At 32.7% G+C, this 20,133-nt stretch overlaps 1 protein-coding gene across 1 annotated transcript; it reads left to right on the forward strand.

Moving 5' to 3' along the window:
- Positions 1 to 134: 134 nt before the first annotated feature.
- On the forward strand, positions 135 to 19,752 carry Hira (histone cell cycle regulator-like protein). The gene is made up of 19 exons (XM_088235552.1): positions 135 to 316; positions 566 to 739; positions 2,106 to 2,282; positions 2,542 to 2,699; positions 2,784 to 2,892; positions 4,549 to 4,709; positions 5,969 to 6,158; positions 7,530 to 7,624; positions 7,717 to 7,883; positions 9,848 to 10,042; positions 10,691 to 10,882; positions 11,812 to 12,025; positions 12,476 to 12,578; positions 13,098 to 13,373; positions 14,395 to 14,491; positions 16,991 to 17,167; positions 17,923 to 18,047; positions 18,154 to 18,245; positions 18,734 to 19,752. The coding sequence occupies exons 1-19, from the start codon at positions 280 to 282 to the stop codon at positions 18,863 to 18,865; spliced, it is 2,871 nt and encodes a 956-aa protein (XP_088091678.1). The 5' UTR covers positions 135 to 279; the 3' UTR covers positions 18,866 to 19,752.
- The last annotated feature ends 381 nt before the right edge of the window (positions 19,753 to 20,133 follow it).

Raw genomic sequence — 20,133 nt, forward strand, 5'->3', positions numbered from 1 at the left:
TTGACAACGACACAACAAACATACAAAAACCATAACCTATTACAACTTTTTGTGCAATCAACCTGATATTATTTTCTATATAGCCTGGCTGTTTCGAATAATTTTCCAAAGACAATATAAAATTGCAATTTACCATAGAAATGGAATATGTCAAAATAAAAGAAGCTGGATTGACGCTTGACGTTGTATTTTGCGGCAATCGAGTTTAATTTAGCAATTTACAATTAAATTATGAATGTGGATAAATGGTACAGTTAAATACTAAACAATTTTGTTAAAATGAAATTGTTAAAACCGGCTTGGGTCTCTCACGATGGTATGTATTTTTAGCGAACTTTTTAATTGAAATTAAGGAAGCGGTCTTTTGAATGTTTATATTAAGTACACATACAAGTTTACTTTTTATTTAAAATTCTTTTATGCACGTTTTTGGGATAGTTGTAATTTATTTATTCGTTTATTTTATTTTATTCATTCACAAGTAATTGATCTATTTACATTTATTGAGACGCAAGTCCCGAAAATTAAGTTTCCTTCATTATATGTAAGTGCTTATTGTTTACAGAAAAACCAATATTTTCCGTGGATATTCATCCATCTGGGGGAAGATTTGCCACCGGAGGTCAGGGAGGAGACTCCGGTAGAGTCGTGGTGTGGAACCTCAATGCTGTTCTGCAAGAATCTTCGGAGCTGGATCCTTCAGTACCCAAGATGCTTTGTCAAATGGATAATCATTTAGGTATAATTTGTTTTATTTAGATAACTGGGCTAGAGTGGGTTAACTTAACATTCTTAGTAGTTAAATCACAATACCCCTCAAATATGTCCCCCGTTTCTCTTGTGATCGCTTTATTTATCAATTTTTCTCCCTGGAAATGTTACAATAGGGTATTTTCACGTTTTTTTTTATTTTGCAAAAAAATAGAAAAAAAAATTACGATGGTAACTGAACAGTTTTTATTTTTTTATGTCCACGCATTAATTTTTCAGAGCGGTTTAAAAACGTATACTTTGAATTGGCGCCAAAACGAACATTCGGATGCCACGCGTTACGAATTTGACTGACTGTTCAAACAAATTCATACGAATTTGTAAGAAACAATATTTTTTTGATTTGACTAAAAATATAATTCAAATTATTGAAATCGCGGGATAATTACTTCAACTAGGTAAATTCGAAATGCATTTGTGAGTTACTCACCAAAAACACATTTTTTTATTTGTCTCTTTTCCACAGATGCTACAAAGAGACAAGTCATGGATTCAAATCATCGTAATGTGATTGTAATAAATCACTACCTGCCTATTTATAACATTTATGGAGGAAGATACAAATATGTGTTTTTAGTGGGTAACTCAAAAATGCTGATTTTGAAGTTACTTAGATTTAGTAATTACCCCACGATATAATCTTAAGTAAAGAATAGTAATGTTAGCAATATTTTGAGTAATGTTATAATGTCCACGGACAAGGCTGGATTTCACTTCCCAGGGAGCCATTAAGATTTATATAGGCAGAATGGTGAATGTTACACAGCATATAAAGTGGCCACTCAAACCAGCAAGTGATAGGATATAAGCCCCTGTAAATGCCTATACTTTCTTATTCCCTTCTCAAATATGGTTTTCCTTTTCGTTGCCAGTAAAATTTCAGTAATAGTGTTATTGGTTTCTTTTCCATATAAACAATTTTCTTCTTCCTAGTTGGTCCCTCGTGACTGAGGATAGTGACCACCGTGTCGCACTCAAGACTGCAGTCCTCCATTTATCTCGGTACCTCGCATTTCTGAGAGCTGTCACAAACGAAGTGTCTGTTGCAGTTTTATATCAGGTCCGCCCAGCGCATAGGATCTCCCTCGTCCTTTCTCTCTCTGTGCTGCCGACCACAACAAGCTTCTCCAGGCAATCTTCTTCACTCGGAGAACTCTTCTGAGGCATATGGCCGAGAGTCTGTCAATCAGCTTCAATACAATAATATAAAAACAATAAACTCTTATTTATGTACTTTTTAAAGTTTTTTTTTAACTTAAAGTTATTGAAGTTAAGAGTTCTTTAGTCTGTTTAATTAATTTCACGATCAATTCACATAAACATCGATCTTTCAGCCTGTGTTAACTGTGTGCGCTGGAGCCCCGGGGGGCAGTACCTGGCTTCCGGAGGCGACGACAAGCTGGTGATGATCTGGAAAATGTCCGGCTCTGGAGGATCCGCCGTATTCGGGGGCAATGGAAAACTCAATGCGGAGACTTGGAGGTGTGTGGCCACACTGAGAGGACATGCGGGTAGGTTAATTGTTTTTTTTGTTCATTTAACATTGTATTTTTTTCTGTCTATGATTAACCTCACTCCATTGTTATTCTTCGATCACGATAAAACAAATGAGCAAATTTTTAAATTGTTCCATCCCACTTCTCCATTGATAAATTATTTGGATGTCTATTGTAAAGCTGTTGTACTGTTATTTACCACATTGAAATTAGTGGTTAAAATCAATGTGTTTTTATTTTGCAACATACATTCTTAACAATTCTGTATTTTTAGGAGACGTATTAGACCTGGCATGGTCCCCATTAGACAAATGGTTAGCTAGCTGCAGCGTAGACAACTCTGTAATTATATGGAATGCTGAAAAGTTCCCAGAAATGGTTTGCGTACTCAACGGCCATTCGGGCCTCGTTAAAGGAGTCGCTTGGGACCCTGTGAGTAACATCACTTGCATTTTAACTCTCTCCATGTGTTAGTACTTTTTTGATTCCTTATAAATTCTTTCATATTTTTTTTAGGTTGGAAAGTATTTGGCATCGCAATCAGATGACAAGTCATTAAGAATTTGGAAAACTGCTGATTGGACACAAGAAGCTGTTGTCACAGAACCATTCGAGGAATGTGGAGGTAGTATAATATTAAACGCACTCATTGCTGACAATATAGTTTACAAGAATGTGACTGGTGTTTCCATCGCATTGGCCTTTAAATTAGCAGCGCTCGTGGTGAAATAGCTAAAATGCGCAGGCGTTTGGGTTTTTTCCTGGGCCCCGATTAATATGGGAAGTTAAGAATTATCTTTAATGAGGAAGTTCACTGCTACAGGAAATTAGATGCAAAAAGTGTATTCTTACGCGCGGTAAAAATTAGAACATTAAATTATACGGCAAAATTTCTTGAAAATGTATGAAAAAAATAATCAAAATAATTATAATAAAAATGAACTATTTTACTTTGATCGACGTCACTAGTTCTTTCGAATCAACAAATGATAGTGTTTACGGGAAGCCAACTCACCAATCAGCAGAACTTGCCGAAGTGAACTGGTGATGTCCGACGCTGAGTAATTACAAAACTTTAACTTTACTGTTTATAAAGTGAAATAGAATTTTTAAAGAAATAGAAAAATGTGTATATTTTTATGAACATTTTTAGTATCTTCATCGGTAATCTGTAATTGAACATTTTTTATAAATAAATTTATATGAATATTCAATTTCTATCAAAAAACTCCGATTTTAATACAATTTTGACTTTTCTGCCTTCCACTCTGGAGAAATGGTAATAGAAGTATGTAGTATTAGTACACAATTGAAGATAACTCTGTTAACTTCCCATCGTAACACCGGCCCTTCAGAAATATCACCATATTGTACTTGATACAAAAAATGAATACAACTCATTTTATGTAAAATTAGAGTTGTCCCTTTCTTCACAAGGATGGCAGTATTGCAGTGGCGAACGGTGATTTTATTTACAGGTAAGCTATAAAAAAATATTGTACCTACATATAATATAATGTAAGTTATATATACTATAAATTGCTATTTTTTTCTGTGGTTCTGTGTGATACAACAACTCTTATCTATGAAATCAACTCAAACGACGTAACTTCGTGATATATTATATTGTGTAGTTATATTATCCATTGATTTAACACTTAACTTATATAAAAGTTTATAATTCAGTCAGTGTTAGGTATTCTCATAACGATTGAAATGTCAACTGGCCGATTTGTTCTAGAAAGGAATAATATCAAAAATGGCCGCGTCGAGCGCCACGTGTGTTGCGAGTCATATGTCAAAAGTATAATCACAAAGAAAAATAGTCCTTAAGAAATAATGCTTGAAATACTGTTTTCCAAATTGAGAATCTTCAAAGAATTTGTGTTGTCTGCAAGTTAACTTTAGGAGAAAAATCCCGCTTCTGGGTTTAATATGTTCAAAATATAGTACACTTATTTGTATGAAGAAATCAGCTAGGGTAGTCGGCTAGTTCCTTGGCTCATTGCTGGCGCTGGGCTCGCTTTATTAATATTTTTATTTGTATTTGGAGAAACATACGAATGGTGGCAATGATTTATAATAAATAATAATTATTTGTTCGTTTCTCTTTAAACAAAGTCACCGTAAAACATTACTATGGATAGTCAAATATAATGGTAAGCTGCGCATTATCGCTTCTATACACAATCGCCCCTGCAGTATTGTGACGGGAAGCTCACGAGTTAAATTAGTGTTGCACCGAAAGTGCCCACAAATTTACGGTTACATTTTCCCTCAGGTACGACACATGTGTTGAGGTTGTCCTGGTCTCCGGACGGTCAGTATGTGGTGAGTGCCCACGCCATGAACGGGGGTGGACCCACTGCGCAGATCGTGGAGAGGGACGGCTGGAGGTGCGACAAAGACTTCGTGGGACATCGGAAGGCTGTTACGTGTGTTGTAAGCTACTATTTTATCATTAAAAATTTATTTTCTTTTTAACCACTTATTTTATATTATTTATGTTCAAAGCATTAACTTTGTGGTCAAACATTTGAATTAATATAATAAATATAAAGCCACTTACCGTGTGAGTAGTTCAATACTAATATTTACCAATATTAACTAACTTATTTTATTACTAACCGGTTTTGAAGCTAAACAAGCTTCCTTATTAACTTTTTATTGGACTCTTACAACAAAGTGGACATATACATTATACATGCTATTCAATCTATTCATCAATGATCTAAAAAATGTTTTTCTCACTTCACCGATTTGGCTGTTCGCTGACGACACTAAGATTCACAACAGATTGACATCCCTTCCGATTGTTCACTTTTACAATCTGATTTACTGTCTTTTAGCACCTGGTGCTTATCCAATAATCTACATCTCAACTTAAGTAAGTGCAAGGTTATGAGATTTTTTCACCTGGAAAATTCAATCATATACGACTACTCCCTGATCATCTATGTCTAGTACACGAGATTTGGGTATTATACTTGACACTAAACTTTCTTTTACAATTCATATTGAACATGTTATCAATAAATCCTTAAAACTCCTTGGATTTATTGACAGAAGCACAACTGACTTCAAAAATATCAATACCCTTAAAACTTTCTTCTGTTCCCTAGTTCGCCCGCACTTAGAGTATTCCTCTGTTATCTGGTCTCCATGTTATGATGTTCACATTAAAATTTTTTAATCAGTTCAACAACGATTTTTAAGAAAGATGGAGGTTGGGCTTATCCAGAGACCAATATATGTATAATGAGTTAGAAACTACCTTAAATATATCTTCTCTTCAAGACTGTCGAAATAAATCTAACCTTCTAGTCTTATTTAAAATTCTTAATTCACTCTTTGATTTGGCTCTTTGCACCTTTTTCTTCTTTCTTTAGATCTTGCGATGTGTTTGACAGGATACTATTCTTGATCCTGCTATGCAGACGTCCAACTTTCCCTCCGCCTCTTTAGTGGTCGACGTCCTTCCGGGATCTCGTGCATCACAACCTTAGGAATCCTCGCTGGGTCCATCCTCCCAACGTGGTCTCTCCAGAATCATCTTTTCCTTCTACTCCATCTCACAATGTTCTCTATGTCTCGCGTTCGGCGAATCTTAGCGTCTCGTATACAAAAATAATATCAATAATAATACATACACTTAAGATTATGATGATGATGATTATTATAAATATATGGTATTTTTCTAGCGATTTAACTCCAATATTTTGGCGCGCTGCTTGGACGGGGGCGGGCGGGGGGCCCAGTTTTACTGCTGCGCGGCCATCGGCTCCCGAGATCGCTCCCTCAGCGTGTGGTGCACGGCGCTCAAGCGCCCTCTCGTGGTCATACACGAGCTCTTCACCGACAGTGTGCTGGACCTCTCTTGGAGCAAGGATGGCAAGTATTCAACCATGTTTATGAAGAGTGCAAATAATAAGTTGCAGTCCCGTGGCTATTGCCGTGGACTCAAGGTTCGAACCCCGCTCTACCGCAACTTGATTCTTGTTTTCTTATATTGAGTTATTTACAACTCATTTAAAATGGTCTCAGAATTGAAAAGTTTGGGTAAATTATAAGAGTGTTAATATAACTTTTTTTTTAAAATTAAAAAACCCAGAAATTCTAATCTAATAAATTTATCATGTCATGTATCAATTTAACTTGCTGAACAAGCTCCTGGGCACCGATTACAATGGGAAGTTAGCACTCTTCAATTGTCTATAAACTAAAATTTGTAAAAATGATTTTTGTCTATGAAAAATAGAAGATTCATATAAAAGAGTTTTAGAAACATATCTATATATGTATGTATACATTTTGAAGAGCTTTGATGGGCTATGAAAAATTGGAACTTCAGTTCACAAGTCTAATTGTAGTATCAGGAGATGCATCAAATATTTGTCTATGTTGGATTTTTTTCTCTATTGTGTGTGTACACAAAATGCTGAAAAATCCGGAGATATAATATAACTCAATATTAAACTTCTTAGATTTTCACGGCCGTTAAGATGCACAATAAGTTTTTCTGGGTTATTATGCCGTGTGTCGTTCGTACTCTTTACCGTCCATCATCAGGGTTGATGTTGATGTATGTTGATACATCAACCCTGATGATGGACGCTGTAACGTGATCCGAAACGTCGGTAAAGAGTACGAACGACACACGGCATAATAACCCAGAAAAACTTATTGTGCATAACTCAATATGTCTAAAAAAGGATAAATTAAATTTAGCCACCTTTCAACAGACATAATTGCATTTCATATTGCTGATATAATTATTTTCATTTATTTTAAAAATAGATTTATAATCGTCACCCTCCCAACTAGTATAAGTTGTAACAATAATTATTTGTCTTTGAGCAACAGCGTAATGTATTATGCCAAAAATTATTTCTGTATTTATTGTGTGTTTATATTTTTTAAAAAGTGTATTTTTTCGATAGCCCCTTTAAAATAGATTTCCCATTAAGGAATATTATATTATAACCAATTCATAAGTACATAATGTTTATAACAATGAAATACTCAGTATATAAATTATTATTGATAATGTCTAAATATTTTTTTTCTTTCCATTACTGTTTTTGCTGTATATGTTTTTTTGCTATAATTTTTTATTCACGCACTTAGTTTTGGAAAATAATATGCTAAAAATGTTTTCATTGTATATTATAAAAAGTAATACCTGGTCTAATTGTCAATTTTAATAAAACATAGTGGTTTGAAGCTTGAGAAATGTTTATATATTTGTGGAACTTGTTTCAGGTTTGAATCTCCTCGCTTGTAGCTGGGATGGGTCAGTAGCTTGCATCCAGTTTTCAAAAAAAGAAATTGGGCTTCCTCTGTCTACACAAGAAAAGGTTTTAAATAAAATACATATGTATTACTTATGTAATTTTATTATGTATTACGCTGTATATAATATTGCCCATGGTTTTTTTTCATTTTTCAGAATGTTCTATATGAAAGGCGATATGGAAAATCCTTAGCTTCCGTGTCTGATCCTGATTTATCATCCGCTAATTTACTCGTGGAAAGTCCTGAAATTCTCAAAGTACGAGAGGAATTGGAGAAAAAAGAGGCTTTGAAAGCAGCCATTTTGACTGAAAGCAAAACCAAGTATGTCACTTAGTTTGATAAAATATTTTTGTATTACATCTATAAATAAATTGATTAAGCTGTTCTATCTGCCATACTTATTGTGGTACCTATTGAGTGTCAACATAAGTTGTGCCTGTTTTTTTTTTCCAAATTAAGTGAACAAAGTCAAACAAAAGAAGTTGACAAATTACAACAAATTAGTAAATAATGTATTCTCCTTCATTGTTTTATAACACATTAGTTAATAATGTATTCTCCTTATTTGTTTTGTCCTTTTATTCCCCCGATTGAACGCAGACAGCAGGAGATGTCGAAAATGCTCACTTTTATCTACTTGACATCAAATAAAATAATATATAATACATGATGTAAAAGCAAACACAATATACTGTCGGGTTCCTAACACAAGTTAGTAAACACAAATTTTCAATGAATGAAATATGTTCATAAACGGCATCAAATAATATTTTTTTTGTTTAAAAAGTAAATAAAAATATTTGGAATTTTATAAATACAAAAAATAATATTTTATAATATTTAACTTGCGGTGTTATTTAAATTGTTGATTTGGGATAAGCTTTTAACTTAAAAAATATAGAGAGTATTCTTGATATCCTCGTCGAATCTTTATTTCGTGAATGCGAGATTACATCCGTTACTTTCGTTATTGGGAGATTCTTTTGTTTTGTTTATCAGAAGGGAAGTTAAAATGAAAGAAAGAAAATTACGCTATACATAACATTTATTCATCCAATTTTCGTTAGTTCTCTCATTAAATGAGCAAAGTGCTAGTCCACGATTGGAAAGTTAAACTTAATTCTCAGATAGATACCGAGGTGCCGGGTTTCGAAGAATGTTGTATAAAAGAAAGCCATTTTAACTATTTTCGAGAGAAAGACATTAACGATTTTTTTCAAATGAAGAGTCCAGTAAACCATTTTACCAATTTCCTCATTCCTATAAATAATACCTTTTTAATAAGAAAATATAAATACAGTCTACCCGATTTTTAAAATTAATTTAATTTCCCCTTTGTTGAGTAAGCTTTTTGTAATATTGCCTTTTAGAAACAAAACTAATCATTAAAGTTTTACATTTAGATAAATGACCTTTTGTGTCATAAAAACATTTCTCCTCAAAATGCATTGAGCAAATTATGCTTCGCTTTGTTGGTTTCCAAAACTCATCTCGCTGTACTCTTTTTATTATTTTTATCCTCTCCGTTTTCCTTCTTTCATCAGCAGGGAAACTTAAATTCCACTAAATCAGTCAAAACCAATGTTCTTATTATCAAAAAGTAGCGTAAAAAAATTACTACCCTGGCAACACTAACAAAATGGATATTTTGACAATGGACAATCTGACAGGTAGGAAAATAATAAAAAATTGAGCAATGCATTTGGTACTTACACGTGCATTTACTATTTATTGCGTGATCATTCACTTATTTTTTTTGCTTTTTTTTTACATCTTCTAAATATTTTTTTTTGAAAGCATCAATTACATGTACTTTTTTTTCGCTCCCTATATCTAAGTTAGTAGTAATTATTTTTATAAAACCATGTAGGACTATCATATGATTAATTGTAAAGGATCTTTACCGACAAGCCATATTCATTGGCTTGGTGAGTCCTGTAAAAAAAAAAAAAATGTCAAAAATGTCTTAAAATAACTAAAATGTAATATTGTATGTACATAATAAAATAAATAAAATAAAATGTGATCCCATCCTGTTTCTTGTTGATCCCAGCAGCATTTCTATATTTTAACATGACACAACACGGCATAGTTAAATTAAAATCGGGAGTTGCGTACTGAGCGACGTCTACAAAACAACTAATGGGTCAAAACGCAAAACTACTCGTTTAAGAGCAGTTTAGTCGCCTTCTGTTTGATGCGCGTTTGCGGTTTCTGGACTATTCTTAATTCTATGAGTTATACCTTTTAATGGATCTTAAAAATCTTCATTGATATTTCTCTAGATCAACAGTTAGCAATGGCACCATGGAAGATAAGGCTCCGATAGTTGTGAACACAACTCTCAATGTATCTACAAATTCTTCGTCTATGATATCTCCAGTTCGGCCAATCAACAGACAGATCGAGACCAGGACTTCGGATGGCAAGAGGAGAATCACTCCCATGTTCATTCCTCTCAATCATCCCACGGATCATCAGTAAGCAACTCTTACTATATGTATATTATTTTTATTATCGCTATACAATTTGTTTGGGTTAAAATTAGCACAAATGTCGAGATCCGTAAAAAAAATGTTTTTTTTATTTATTAACTCAGAGCATGTTTTTATATTTTTAACTACTTTCAATTACTTTTAGAATAACTAAGTAATTTATTATTATTTTTGAAGTTGTTTTTTTAGTTAACTTTAATTTACTGTCTTTAATTTCTTTTATTGTTGCTTCTCATCTATTCTTTTGTAAATTCCTTAAAAAAAAAATTTACATATTTTTCCTTCTTGAAATTTTTTTTTGCGTTTAAGCATGTTTTTTATTCTTATTTATTGAAATTCTAACTTTTTGTAAATTGTATATTTGAAGCTTTACTTTGTTGTGAAATAAGTGGTTAAAAACATAGTGGTTTTATTTATTTTATCTTAATTTTTAATTACTTTTAGTAAGTTTTTTCATCTTAATATTATTTTCACTTATGTAAATGCTAATAAATTACTTTTAACATAACTTTTTCACCCATTGTTTTTGGGATACTTTAAATATTGCTTTTTCTCATAATTACTAATTTATTAAGTTTTAAAAGATGCTTTTAGGTGTTTTTATGTTCAAAAATATTTTGTTTATATTTTTAGTGAAAGTTTCACAAACGCTACAAATACAGACGGTTGCTTCAGCAGTTCTTCACAAGCCAAGAGCAAGATCATAGTAGAGAAAAGAGATGATATCATAACCGTTCCGAATGTTAGCAATCACGCTAGTGTGCTTACTCCTTCTACTCAAGGCCCCAACACTTTTATAGGAGTTACCAATCCACCGGCTGATAAGTAAGTTGTTCTACATTTTGATAAATATTTCACTTGACAAAAAAGCAAAAGACCTTGCAATCTGTAAATAAATGGTTAGTGGGTTTAGGTACAGCAAAGTTGGAAGAATTACTTAAATATATTGATAAATAATAGAGCACATAATTAAACTTGTAATATACTAGTAGGTAGATATGTTTTGTTATTATTTTGCACTGCATATAAAAACTAGGCTGAGCCCACCCTCGCCCAGGCCTCGAGAGCGTGAGATCAATCATCCAGTCTCTTGAAAGTTTTCCGACTACAAAAACATCACCCCCCTGGCATAAAAAATTTCTGCCTTAAAACAGGTTGCATTTAGTTAGGCTGACTACACCGAATTCAGAGAAATCTATTACCCGAAAAATGTAGTAGGTCATAGGAATTGTTACATTATTTAATCCGGACAGTGTCTGGATTCAATACTCCTATGCATTCAATGCAAAACCTGTCCCAACCGATGTCTGGAATATGTCACTTCCCGAGTATAAATAATCGTAATATTTCTGGCTAATCCATAATACCTTGTTTTATATGTATTTTATTTATATGAAAACATTGAAAATAGGTAAAAATATTCACAATTCCCAATTATGACAGTTATTACAATTTTTCTGGCAGTATATTTACACTATGGTCTAGTACATTAATTGTATTCATTTCCGCTTTAGTGTTTTCCTCAATTTTACACTTTTTTTGTTGCTCCCTTGAAAAACGTAAAAAGGTGGGTTTTCTCTATCTTTTAACTATCTTATTTCTTTACAAATTGGCTACGGCCATTTATAAATATTTACATGAACCATTATTATTTTTTAATGTGATTAAGGTTTGTAGGTTATCTTAACCTTTCGTTGGTACCTAATTATAAAAACTGTCTCCACTCGTAGCTAATTGAATATCTTTCTTTTTAGTCAACTCGATAGTCGGTTAAAACGCAGAGGTGATATTCTTCCCGGACCCAAAGTAGACGAAGTAACCAAAAAGCACAAAGTCAATACAACCAAGCCGATAGAGAACACGTGCATGAAAACAGTTCCCACACATCACGATGGAGAGAGGCTCGCCAAACCTACGCTCGGTACAGCGGGACCTATAGTTCGTCATGCCGGGAAATACAGAGTTCAGGTAACTAACCTCATTGAATCAAATTAAATAAATATAAATATAACAACTTTTTAACCACTTATTTTTATTTTCTCTACCAACCGGTTTCAAATCTACACAAGCTTAGCTTATTAATCTTATCCTATTTTATTTTAACAGTGATTACTAAATATTATCTAACAAAAATACATTGAAACATATGCAGCTAATAAGTTAAATCAAAGAAATAGATATATATAAATTATTCTAGTCTTTTTGTCATGTTGCTCTTGTAAAAATGGGAATCGTAAAGTGAGATGGATAATATCTTTCAAACTAGACAGGGGTGGACTAAATGAAATATTATTTTAATGCACTGTCGACGGTCACGTAAATACGTTGAAAACCAATTTATCGCAGATGGAGATAGATTTAAGGACTTAAGTCTAAGTTCCGGTTTTATTTATAATTTTTATCACTTTTCTCTTTCAGGTTTTAAATAATGCTTGTAGTACACCACATGGAAAGCTTTCTAGAATACAACTCTTACCAGGAAATTCAGCATCTAATGATCCAATATGGGAGACCTTCCTAGGTAATCAATTTAAATATGTATGTAATGATAATAATTTATATTTTATTGTATAAGAGGTACTCAATGTACTTAATTTTAGTTTAAAAGTATACATTATCATTATTTTCAAATGTTATACAGCTTCAAACTGGTCATTGTGTAATTTTTGTAACTAATAATTCGGCCACTCACTGTAACTTAGTTTTGGAAATTGGAACAATTTACGATAAATTTTATAAGTGAAAAACAATGGCGTTTTGAAGGCAACAATACTTTAATTAGAATAGATTTTGCGTAGATACGTCTTTGTGTTATGGATAGAACCGATATCGCATCAAATCGAATCGATACGGAATCGGAAATTCTCAAAAATGCATTTTGTAGCTATGTTTTTGTGTTATTGACCCACCGACTTGTACCCTACTCCTGCCCCTATAAGTACCTAAGTACTCTTTCTGTATAATTGACTTGAGTTTATATTTTCATCTGCGGATGGATACTTCTGTGAATCCACAATTTGCACGCGTCATTTGTTTACAGGCTCCCCTTGTAACAGCATCGCCTGCGACGCGACGTGGATCTGCGTGGGCTGCGAGGATGCGACGCTGCACACGCTGGGCACGCGCAGCGGGCGGCGCGAGTTGGGCGCACTCGCGCTAGGTGCCCCTGCCGCGCGCCTCGCGCTCGTGTCGCCCGCTGGCCGCGGCGCGCTCCTGTGCGCCATAACCACGGCCGCCGCGCTCACTGTTTGGGACATGGAGCGCCAGGAGTGCGTGCTGCCGCCCATCTCGCTCAGATATCTCATGCAGAATGGAGGTAACCTACAATATTCTATTATAGGAAATTCAGTGGTTTTTAAAAAACATTTTACATATCCAATTCCCTGTAGCGCTGAACTTACTCAGTTTGCTGCTCGAATTGAGTGGATAAACATGTAGAGACGCAAAGTTCACTCAGTATTGACTCGTTCGTTCTGTGCTCTGACCAATGTGCTCCCGGCAGTCGTCTCCAGCACCACATTTCAAATGTCTCAATCCATGGCCCTCAGTGTCCATGTCTCTAAAGCGTGATGGAAGACACTAAACCCCAGTGATTTGACCAGCCTCATCTTTGTAGCCTTCGTATTGTCACGACTTTTCCATATTTTGTTAAGATGACTCGTTGCGCTCTCTGCCAGCTGAATGCGATTCAATTCTTGGTTTCTTGTGCCTCCGAAATTAATAAGGGAGCTCAAATACACAAAGTCTTTGACAACGTCTATACTCGCGAGATGATGGGTAGCATCCTTTAGTCCACCCCGGCAATTGATAATCACGATCTTAGTTTTGACTCAGTTATTTATCTTGTCTATTTTTCTCTGTATACAGTAGCCGGCAGTAAATAAAGGATACCGGGCTTAAGAAAGAGACAGCTGGCCATTCGGCTTTGCAGAGCGTCATCACTGTCGCATGAGTCCAGTATCTTAGACACAATGATACTCATGTATGAATGACAAAGACGACGCTCTACAAAGCCGAATTTAGCCTATTATGGCCAGCGGTCTCTTTCTTAAGCTCGATGTCTTTTCAATACCGCTGGCTATTCTGCCATTCCAAGAGGTGGTATCTAGCAAATATTCAAAAGGGGTTTTTTAATGCCATCTAATAAATAATTGCAATCCTTCTAAACAGCTTACTTAAAATTTTGATAAATATACGGTAATAAAATATCAAATATATGAAACCTCAATTTTCTCAAAACTTTTTAAATCTTGGTTACTGCCTTCTTGCTGGGAACGGCAGTACTGTAATTTATTATTATTTATATGCATTAAAATGGTGTTTATTTTTTATTTCAGTAACTGTATCAAGCTGCAATTTGGCAGACGATGGCAGTCCCATGATCTCTCTAACCAATGGAAAAGGATACATATATTGCACAAAGATGTGTACATGGTAAAGTTTTTTTAATTTATTCTCAAGATACTATTTGCATCATGAATTATTGAAAACTTGTACTATTTAATTATGGAAAAACGGATGTAATGTTACCCAAATTTATCGTACTGAATTTATAATCACAAATAAAAATTAATATGTTTATTGGAACACAATTACTACTTAGTCAAGGTAAACAAATAACGAATTGTATACAATTTTTAATTTGTTATGGAAAAGTTCAAGTGCGCCAATTTCTGATAAAAAATATTTAAGCATATCAGCTTTAAGGCTGTAGTCTGGTAAAATGAACGCAAAATGAGTAAATCATATGATTGTACCATTTTAAAACAAATGTTTTTTTTTATCGCGCAATATAAAAAAATAAAAAAACATAAATTTGATAAAAACAATACTTTTTTTAAAGGTATTTCTGAAAAAATATACGCAAAAGTTTTATTTATTATATTCCCTTATCGTTTTCGGTTACAGCAGGTATGAAGGTCATAAAAACGTAAATAAGATGTTGTTTTAAATGAAATATTACAACCAGAATTATCTTTTTTTTAAAAAAAAAGAGAATACAATTCTATAAAAAAATATTTCAATAAATTATATTTTTTTTAAATATTACCGAATGCATAATTTTACGTAGAAATAAAAGAAAATGTCACAAAAATGTATGTGACTTAAAATGCTTGTATTTCTTTTTAAAATCCCAGATACCTAAGTTCAGTCTAAAGTTGAAATGGCGTAATCTGCCGGTCTAAAAGTAATTATAGTTTAGTTACATAAAACTTTTAAGTATATTTTTTAACAGATTGCCTTTAAAAAATGTTGATTTTATCTAATTTATGTTTTTAATTTTTTTATTATTATTGCGCAATTAACAAAAAAAACATTTGTTTTAAAATGGCAAAATCACAAGATTTCCTAATTTTGCGTTCGTTTTACCAGACTACAGCCTTAAGCTGCGAGCTTAAAATTAATATAATAATAATAAAAATAATGATATTTTTTTAAGTCTTAGCTTAGGTTTTAACATTTTTACTTTTTTATTTTTATTTTATTTTATTTGGGATTTTTACAGCTATTACATAAACAAAATGATTAGAAAAATATTAACAATATTAGAGCCAATTAAAAAAATCCACTGTAAATCTAATGACACATAATATATAAGAAAAGAGTTTACGTAATTGTATGTGTGTGACGTTTGTATTCATGTGTATGTGAATGTGTGTATGAGGGAGAGGGTACATGTGCGTGTGTGAATGAATGAGGGAGAGGGTGCGTGTGTGTGTGTGTGTGTTAGTATAAAAAAAAAATTTGTTTAAAACTTGTAATTATATTAAAAATATTATTGAATTATAGGCGAAAAATCTTTGCTGATGTGTTTATATTTTTTAAGAATTGTCGATTAACAGTTCACTTAGGGATTTAAAATGATAAAAATTGCTGGTAAAATACTGATATTTTACGGATATCTTTGAAAAGGAAAAATTTGCATGTCATATTATTTTTTTTATCCAAAATGACAGCGTTTTACGGTAAATTGTTTACATATTTTTCAAATTACGGTATTTTACAAAAAAATATGTAAATGACCTTAAAATACTAGGGGAGTTTTACTGCTTTAAATCTCTAGTTGACTTCCAGATTGAATTCACATCCATTGATTGAAAAATATTAGACAGATTTTGTACGTACGTATTATTTAGGTATGCAAAATTAAATCTATGGCACATATAACTTTAACTCTTATTTATTTTAATTCTTACATTTGAATTACTTTTATATTATTTCCATTTATGTAAATACATTAGTAGTAGATATACAAACTTTTAAAAATAACTTTTTTACTTTGTTTTAATTTTTAAACTATGTACTTTCATTTATTTATTTTATCCTTCTTTTTTGCCCTAAACATATGTAGTTAATTGATAACCTTAGATCATAGAATTAAGATTAGATATAGTGATAATAAACCTAATATGGAAATTTCACTGGTCCATTAGAATTAAGTCTAACTGTATATTCTATAAAACTCTGTAATTGTACTTTATGTTTCCTCAATAAAATAAAATTAAAAAAATAAAAAGACAAATAAAATAACATAGATTTTTTATATCCATTACAAAACATAATGATTGGGATTTATGTATTATTGACTAGTGAATTATTTAGATCAAAAAAAATATTAAGTGGTCACAGCAAGAATGTGCCATCTTTATCAACCATGGGGTATGAAATTACTTTGTTCTGAATTTGATTCAATAAATTATATATTGTACCTACTTCATGATCACTCAAACAACAGAAGACCGTTCTTAGAAAAATCGTACTGTGTTACACATTTCTGGACTGTTCTTCGTTAAAAGAATCATCCAGGTGGTCCTAAAATTGCAAAACTGTTGTGGAATAAACTGCTTTAAAATATTCCAGTCTGAATCCACTGTGCTGGAAAGGACATTTTTATTTTTTATACAATAATAATTTCTTGATTTTTCTTCACAGGGTGCTCGCTTGTGATGGGACCGATCCCTTGTGGCGGTGTGCACGCGGGGGTCTGGGCAGGGGTAGTGGGAGCTCCGCTAGCGCACCGGGGGCACCCTGTGCCGCGACAGGCCCCCTGGCGGCACTGCAACAGGCCACCTTCAGGGGCAGACCCTCGCACTCACATTTCCAACAGGGGTAGGTGAAAACGGGACTATATATCAGGTCATACCGTCGTGTTTGAAATGTAAACAAAAATCACAATTGACTTTTCAATACTATTTTTATAACTGATAAACCAAACAGATTTTGTCATTCAAACTCCCACATTATGCATTATTTTCTAAGAAAAGAAAAAGAGTATTAACCATATGAATCCTGCTGAGAGTATCTGGGTGTTATTTTGAATCTTCTCTACCCCCTAGAGAGTGGTTAATTTGGGGATTTTTATTTTTTGCATGCAACTACACTTCGCTTCATATACGGTCACACTGATGATTAAATGTCAAATGATGTATAAAACTGCTTGAAAAATGGAAAAAAACATATACAGTCAATTCAACCCAATTAAGTGTTTTAAGTAATGCAATCCTTTTGCCTTTAGTCGAAATTGTGGTTTAAAGTCCTCCTTTGTCCTAAACACATTTGATATTAAAACCCCTCGCACTAAATATTCCATTGCATATTTAAAAAAAAAGTATATTCCATTAGAATTAAGGAAGAAGAACGTGGACAAAAAGCAGTACACGAGATATAGGCGCATCAGCAAAGGCTGCCTGCCTATAACAAATAATAATAATTGAAAACAAGACTAAAGTCAGAATGTGAATTTGAGGTTAGTTTTAAACAATTTACGGACAGTACTAAATCTTAATATTGAGCAATGACTACAGAATATGTAATAAATAATAATGAGCAAAACAACTATAATATTGATTTTTCTGTGTTTTCAGAAATTTCCATGCAGGAGCAATTCAGAGTTATTTAGAGGGACAACTAGCAAATAGTAAACTCATTGATTCTCCAGCGGAATATAAACATTGGCTAATGGCTCTTACTTCACATTTAATGCAACAAGGTATTCATTTGCTTAGAATATTCTTAAACACATATCTTTAATGCACAGATATGTGCTAATTATATTATTTGTCGTGTTTTAAAAACCAATGTAAATATTTTTTTAGGTCCCGAATCTAGATTAAGAACTATTTTAGATGATCTCATGGGACCCAGTCATTGTACTTCAATGTCTAAATCATGGGAATCCACATTAATGGTAGGTACATCATATAATTCTTGTATACATAATAATATAATAATATTCTCACACATATTTTTTTCAAAATAATATACAAGACAATTCTAATGAATTGCATTTATTTACTAATCTCATTAATTAATTCATAATTTGTCACGATCGTAGAATGAATTCCGAATTTTTTTAAGGTGATAAAAAATGTAAAAAAACGTTAATTGGGGGGAATATTTGTATGAGAATGTATGAAAAAAATGGGTCCTGAGCATTTCGGTGTAAAAAACGGGAAAATGTAAAATCTAGGAATGAAAAACGAGGTTTTACTGTATATAATAATACTCCTTTACATAATTATTCATGTCCCAGTTTGAAGGCAAGCAATTTGTGACTTTTCATGTATATACAATGTTGGAAAAAAATATTAAGATTTACTACTGGATAATTGTTATATTTACATATTTCTCTTCACTGTTTATTTTAATATTTTTTAAATGAATATTTTCTTTCAGGGTTTCGATAAACACAAACTGTTAGACGAAGCTCTAGCAATAGTCAGCAAACACCTGAGGTGGCAGAGACTCTTCATCGAATACTCGGAACAAGTTGCGCTAATAAAGGAAAAGTTGTCGACTCCCAAATGATATTCCTATAATAAACTGAATGTGAATATGTGCCAATTTTTATATCCTTTCTACAAAAAGTATTTATGAATAGGGTATTATCACTTGTGAGGATATTGATTGTAATACTATACCCTGCATGTGAAACAAGATGAAATGATCCTGTGTGCTTTTACAGAAATATAAATAAATTATTTTCAATATTTTATGATTGCACAATTTTATTTTGGATTTGATTCTCGAGGAATTCATGTCAAGATTGAAAGATTGTCAACCTTGTTGAAGTAGTGAGTGTATTTCTCTACCTTGCACGAGGTTTTGGGTTCAATTCCCGTCACGGGATACAATATTTACTGTGCCTGGTCTGGTACCCGAGGCGTAAAGCTGATCACCTCGCCTTCGTATAATAATGATCAAGTTACGCTGCAATCAGTTAATGGTAGATAGAAAAATCTAAGTATCTAAACTTATTCTATGTATTTTCTACATTCACAACTTATTTAAAGTATGAAAAACAAACTAAAATCTAAGCTGAGGCATTTTAGTTGCAACAGAGGAAAATCATTTTTAAAAAGGCTTCTCAAAAATGTTTTCCTCTGTTGCAACAAATTTAGATCTGAATAACTGCCCAGGGAGGAAATCTGCAAACATTTGGACATACTCAAAACATTGTTGAGGCATTTTTACTTTAATCATTCTGTGATGTAATTTAAAAAAAAATCTGAGTTGGCCTGAGAATCTAAAATAATTCACGGTTTAAACTGTTGCATCTTGTTTATTTATTTGCAAATTAATAATATATATCTAATCAAAGGCGTGTTATTTTTCGATTTAATTTATTTGTTGACAAATAAAAAATGTGACAATACCCTATAATAAAATATCAACAATAAAATGTTATTCCTTGACTTTTTTATTTTATTATGCAACCCTGACCTAAGTAGCTGCCATATTCAGTAATAAAAACTTAGTTAATTTGAATTGACGCAAATAAAAATATATGTTCTAAAACCATACTTTTTATGTCCTCTACTATATACATGTCTGTAATTTTCTATATCTATTTCTTATGAAAAAGAAGGTCAATCCCACCTTCCCCACCCTTAGTAGTTGAATTTTACAAAACAACGCTTTTTTGTTGCAACATATAGAAAAACTACTACATATGGGTTGGCGAATACGCCCAAGATTTATAAACGTGAGTATGTCGTTCTCCAACCAATTAGTTTTGAAAATTACAGATTCAATAAAAATTTTAAATGGGGGAAAAAACGTCAAGTTTGATTTCT

The sequence above is a fragment of the Micrasema longulum genome, unplaced genomic scaffold, assembly GCF_059751315.1.
Source record: "Micrasema longulum isolate JH-2025_06_02 unplaced genomic scaffold, ASM5975131v1 h1tg001392l, whole genome shotgun sequence".
NCBI lineage: Eukaryota > Metazoa > Arthropoda > Insecta > Trichoptera > Brachycentridae > Micrasema > Micrasema longulum.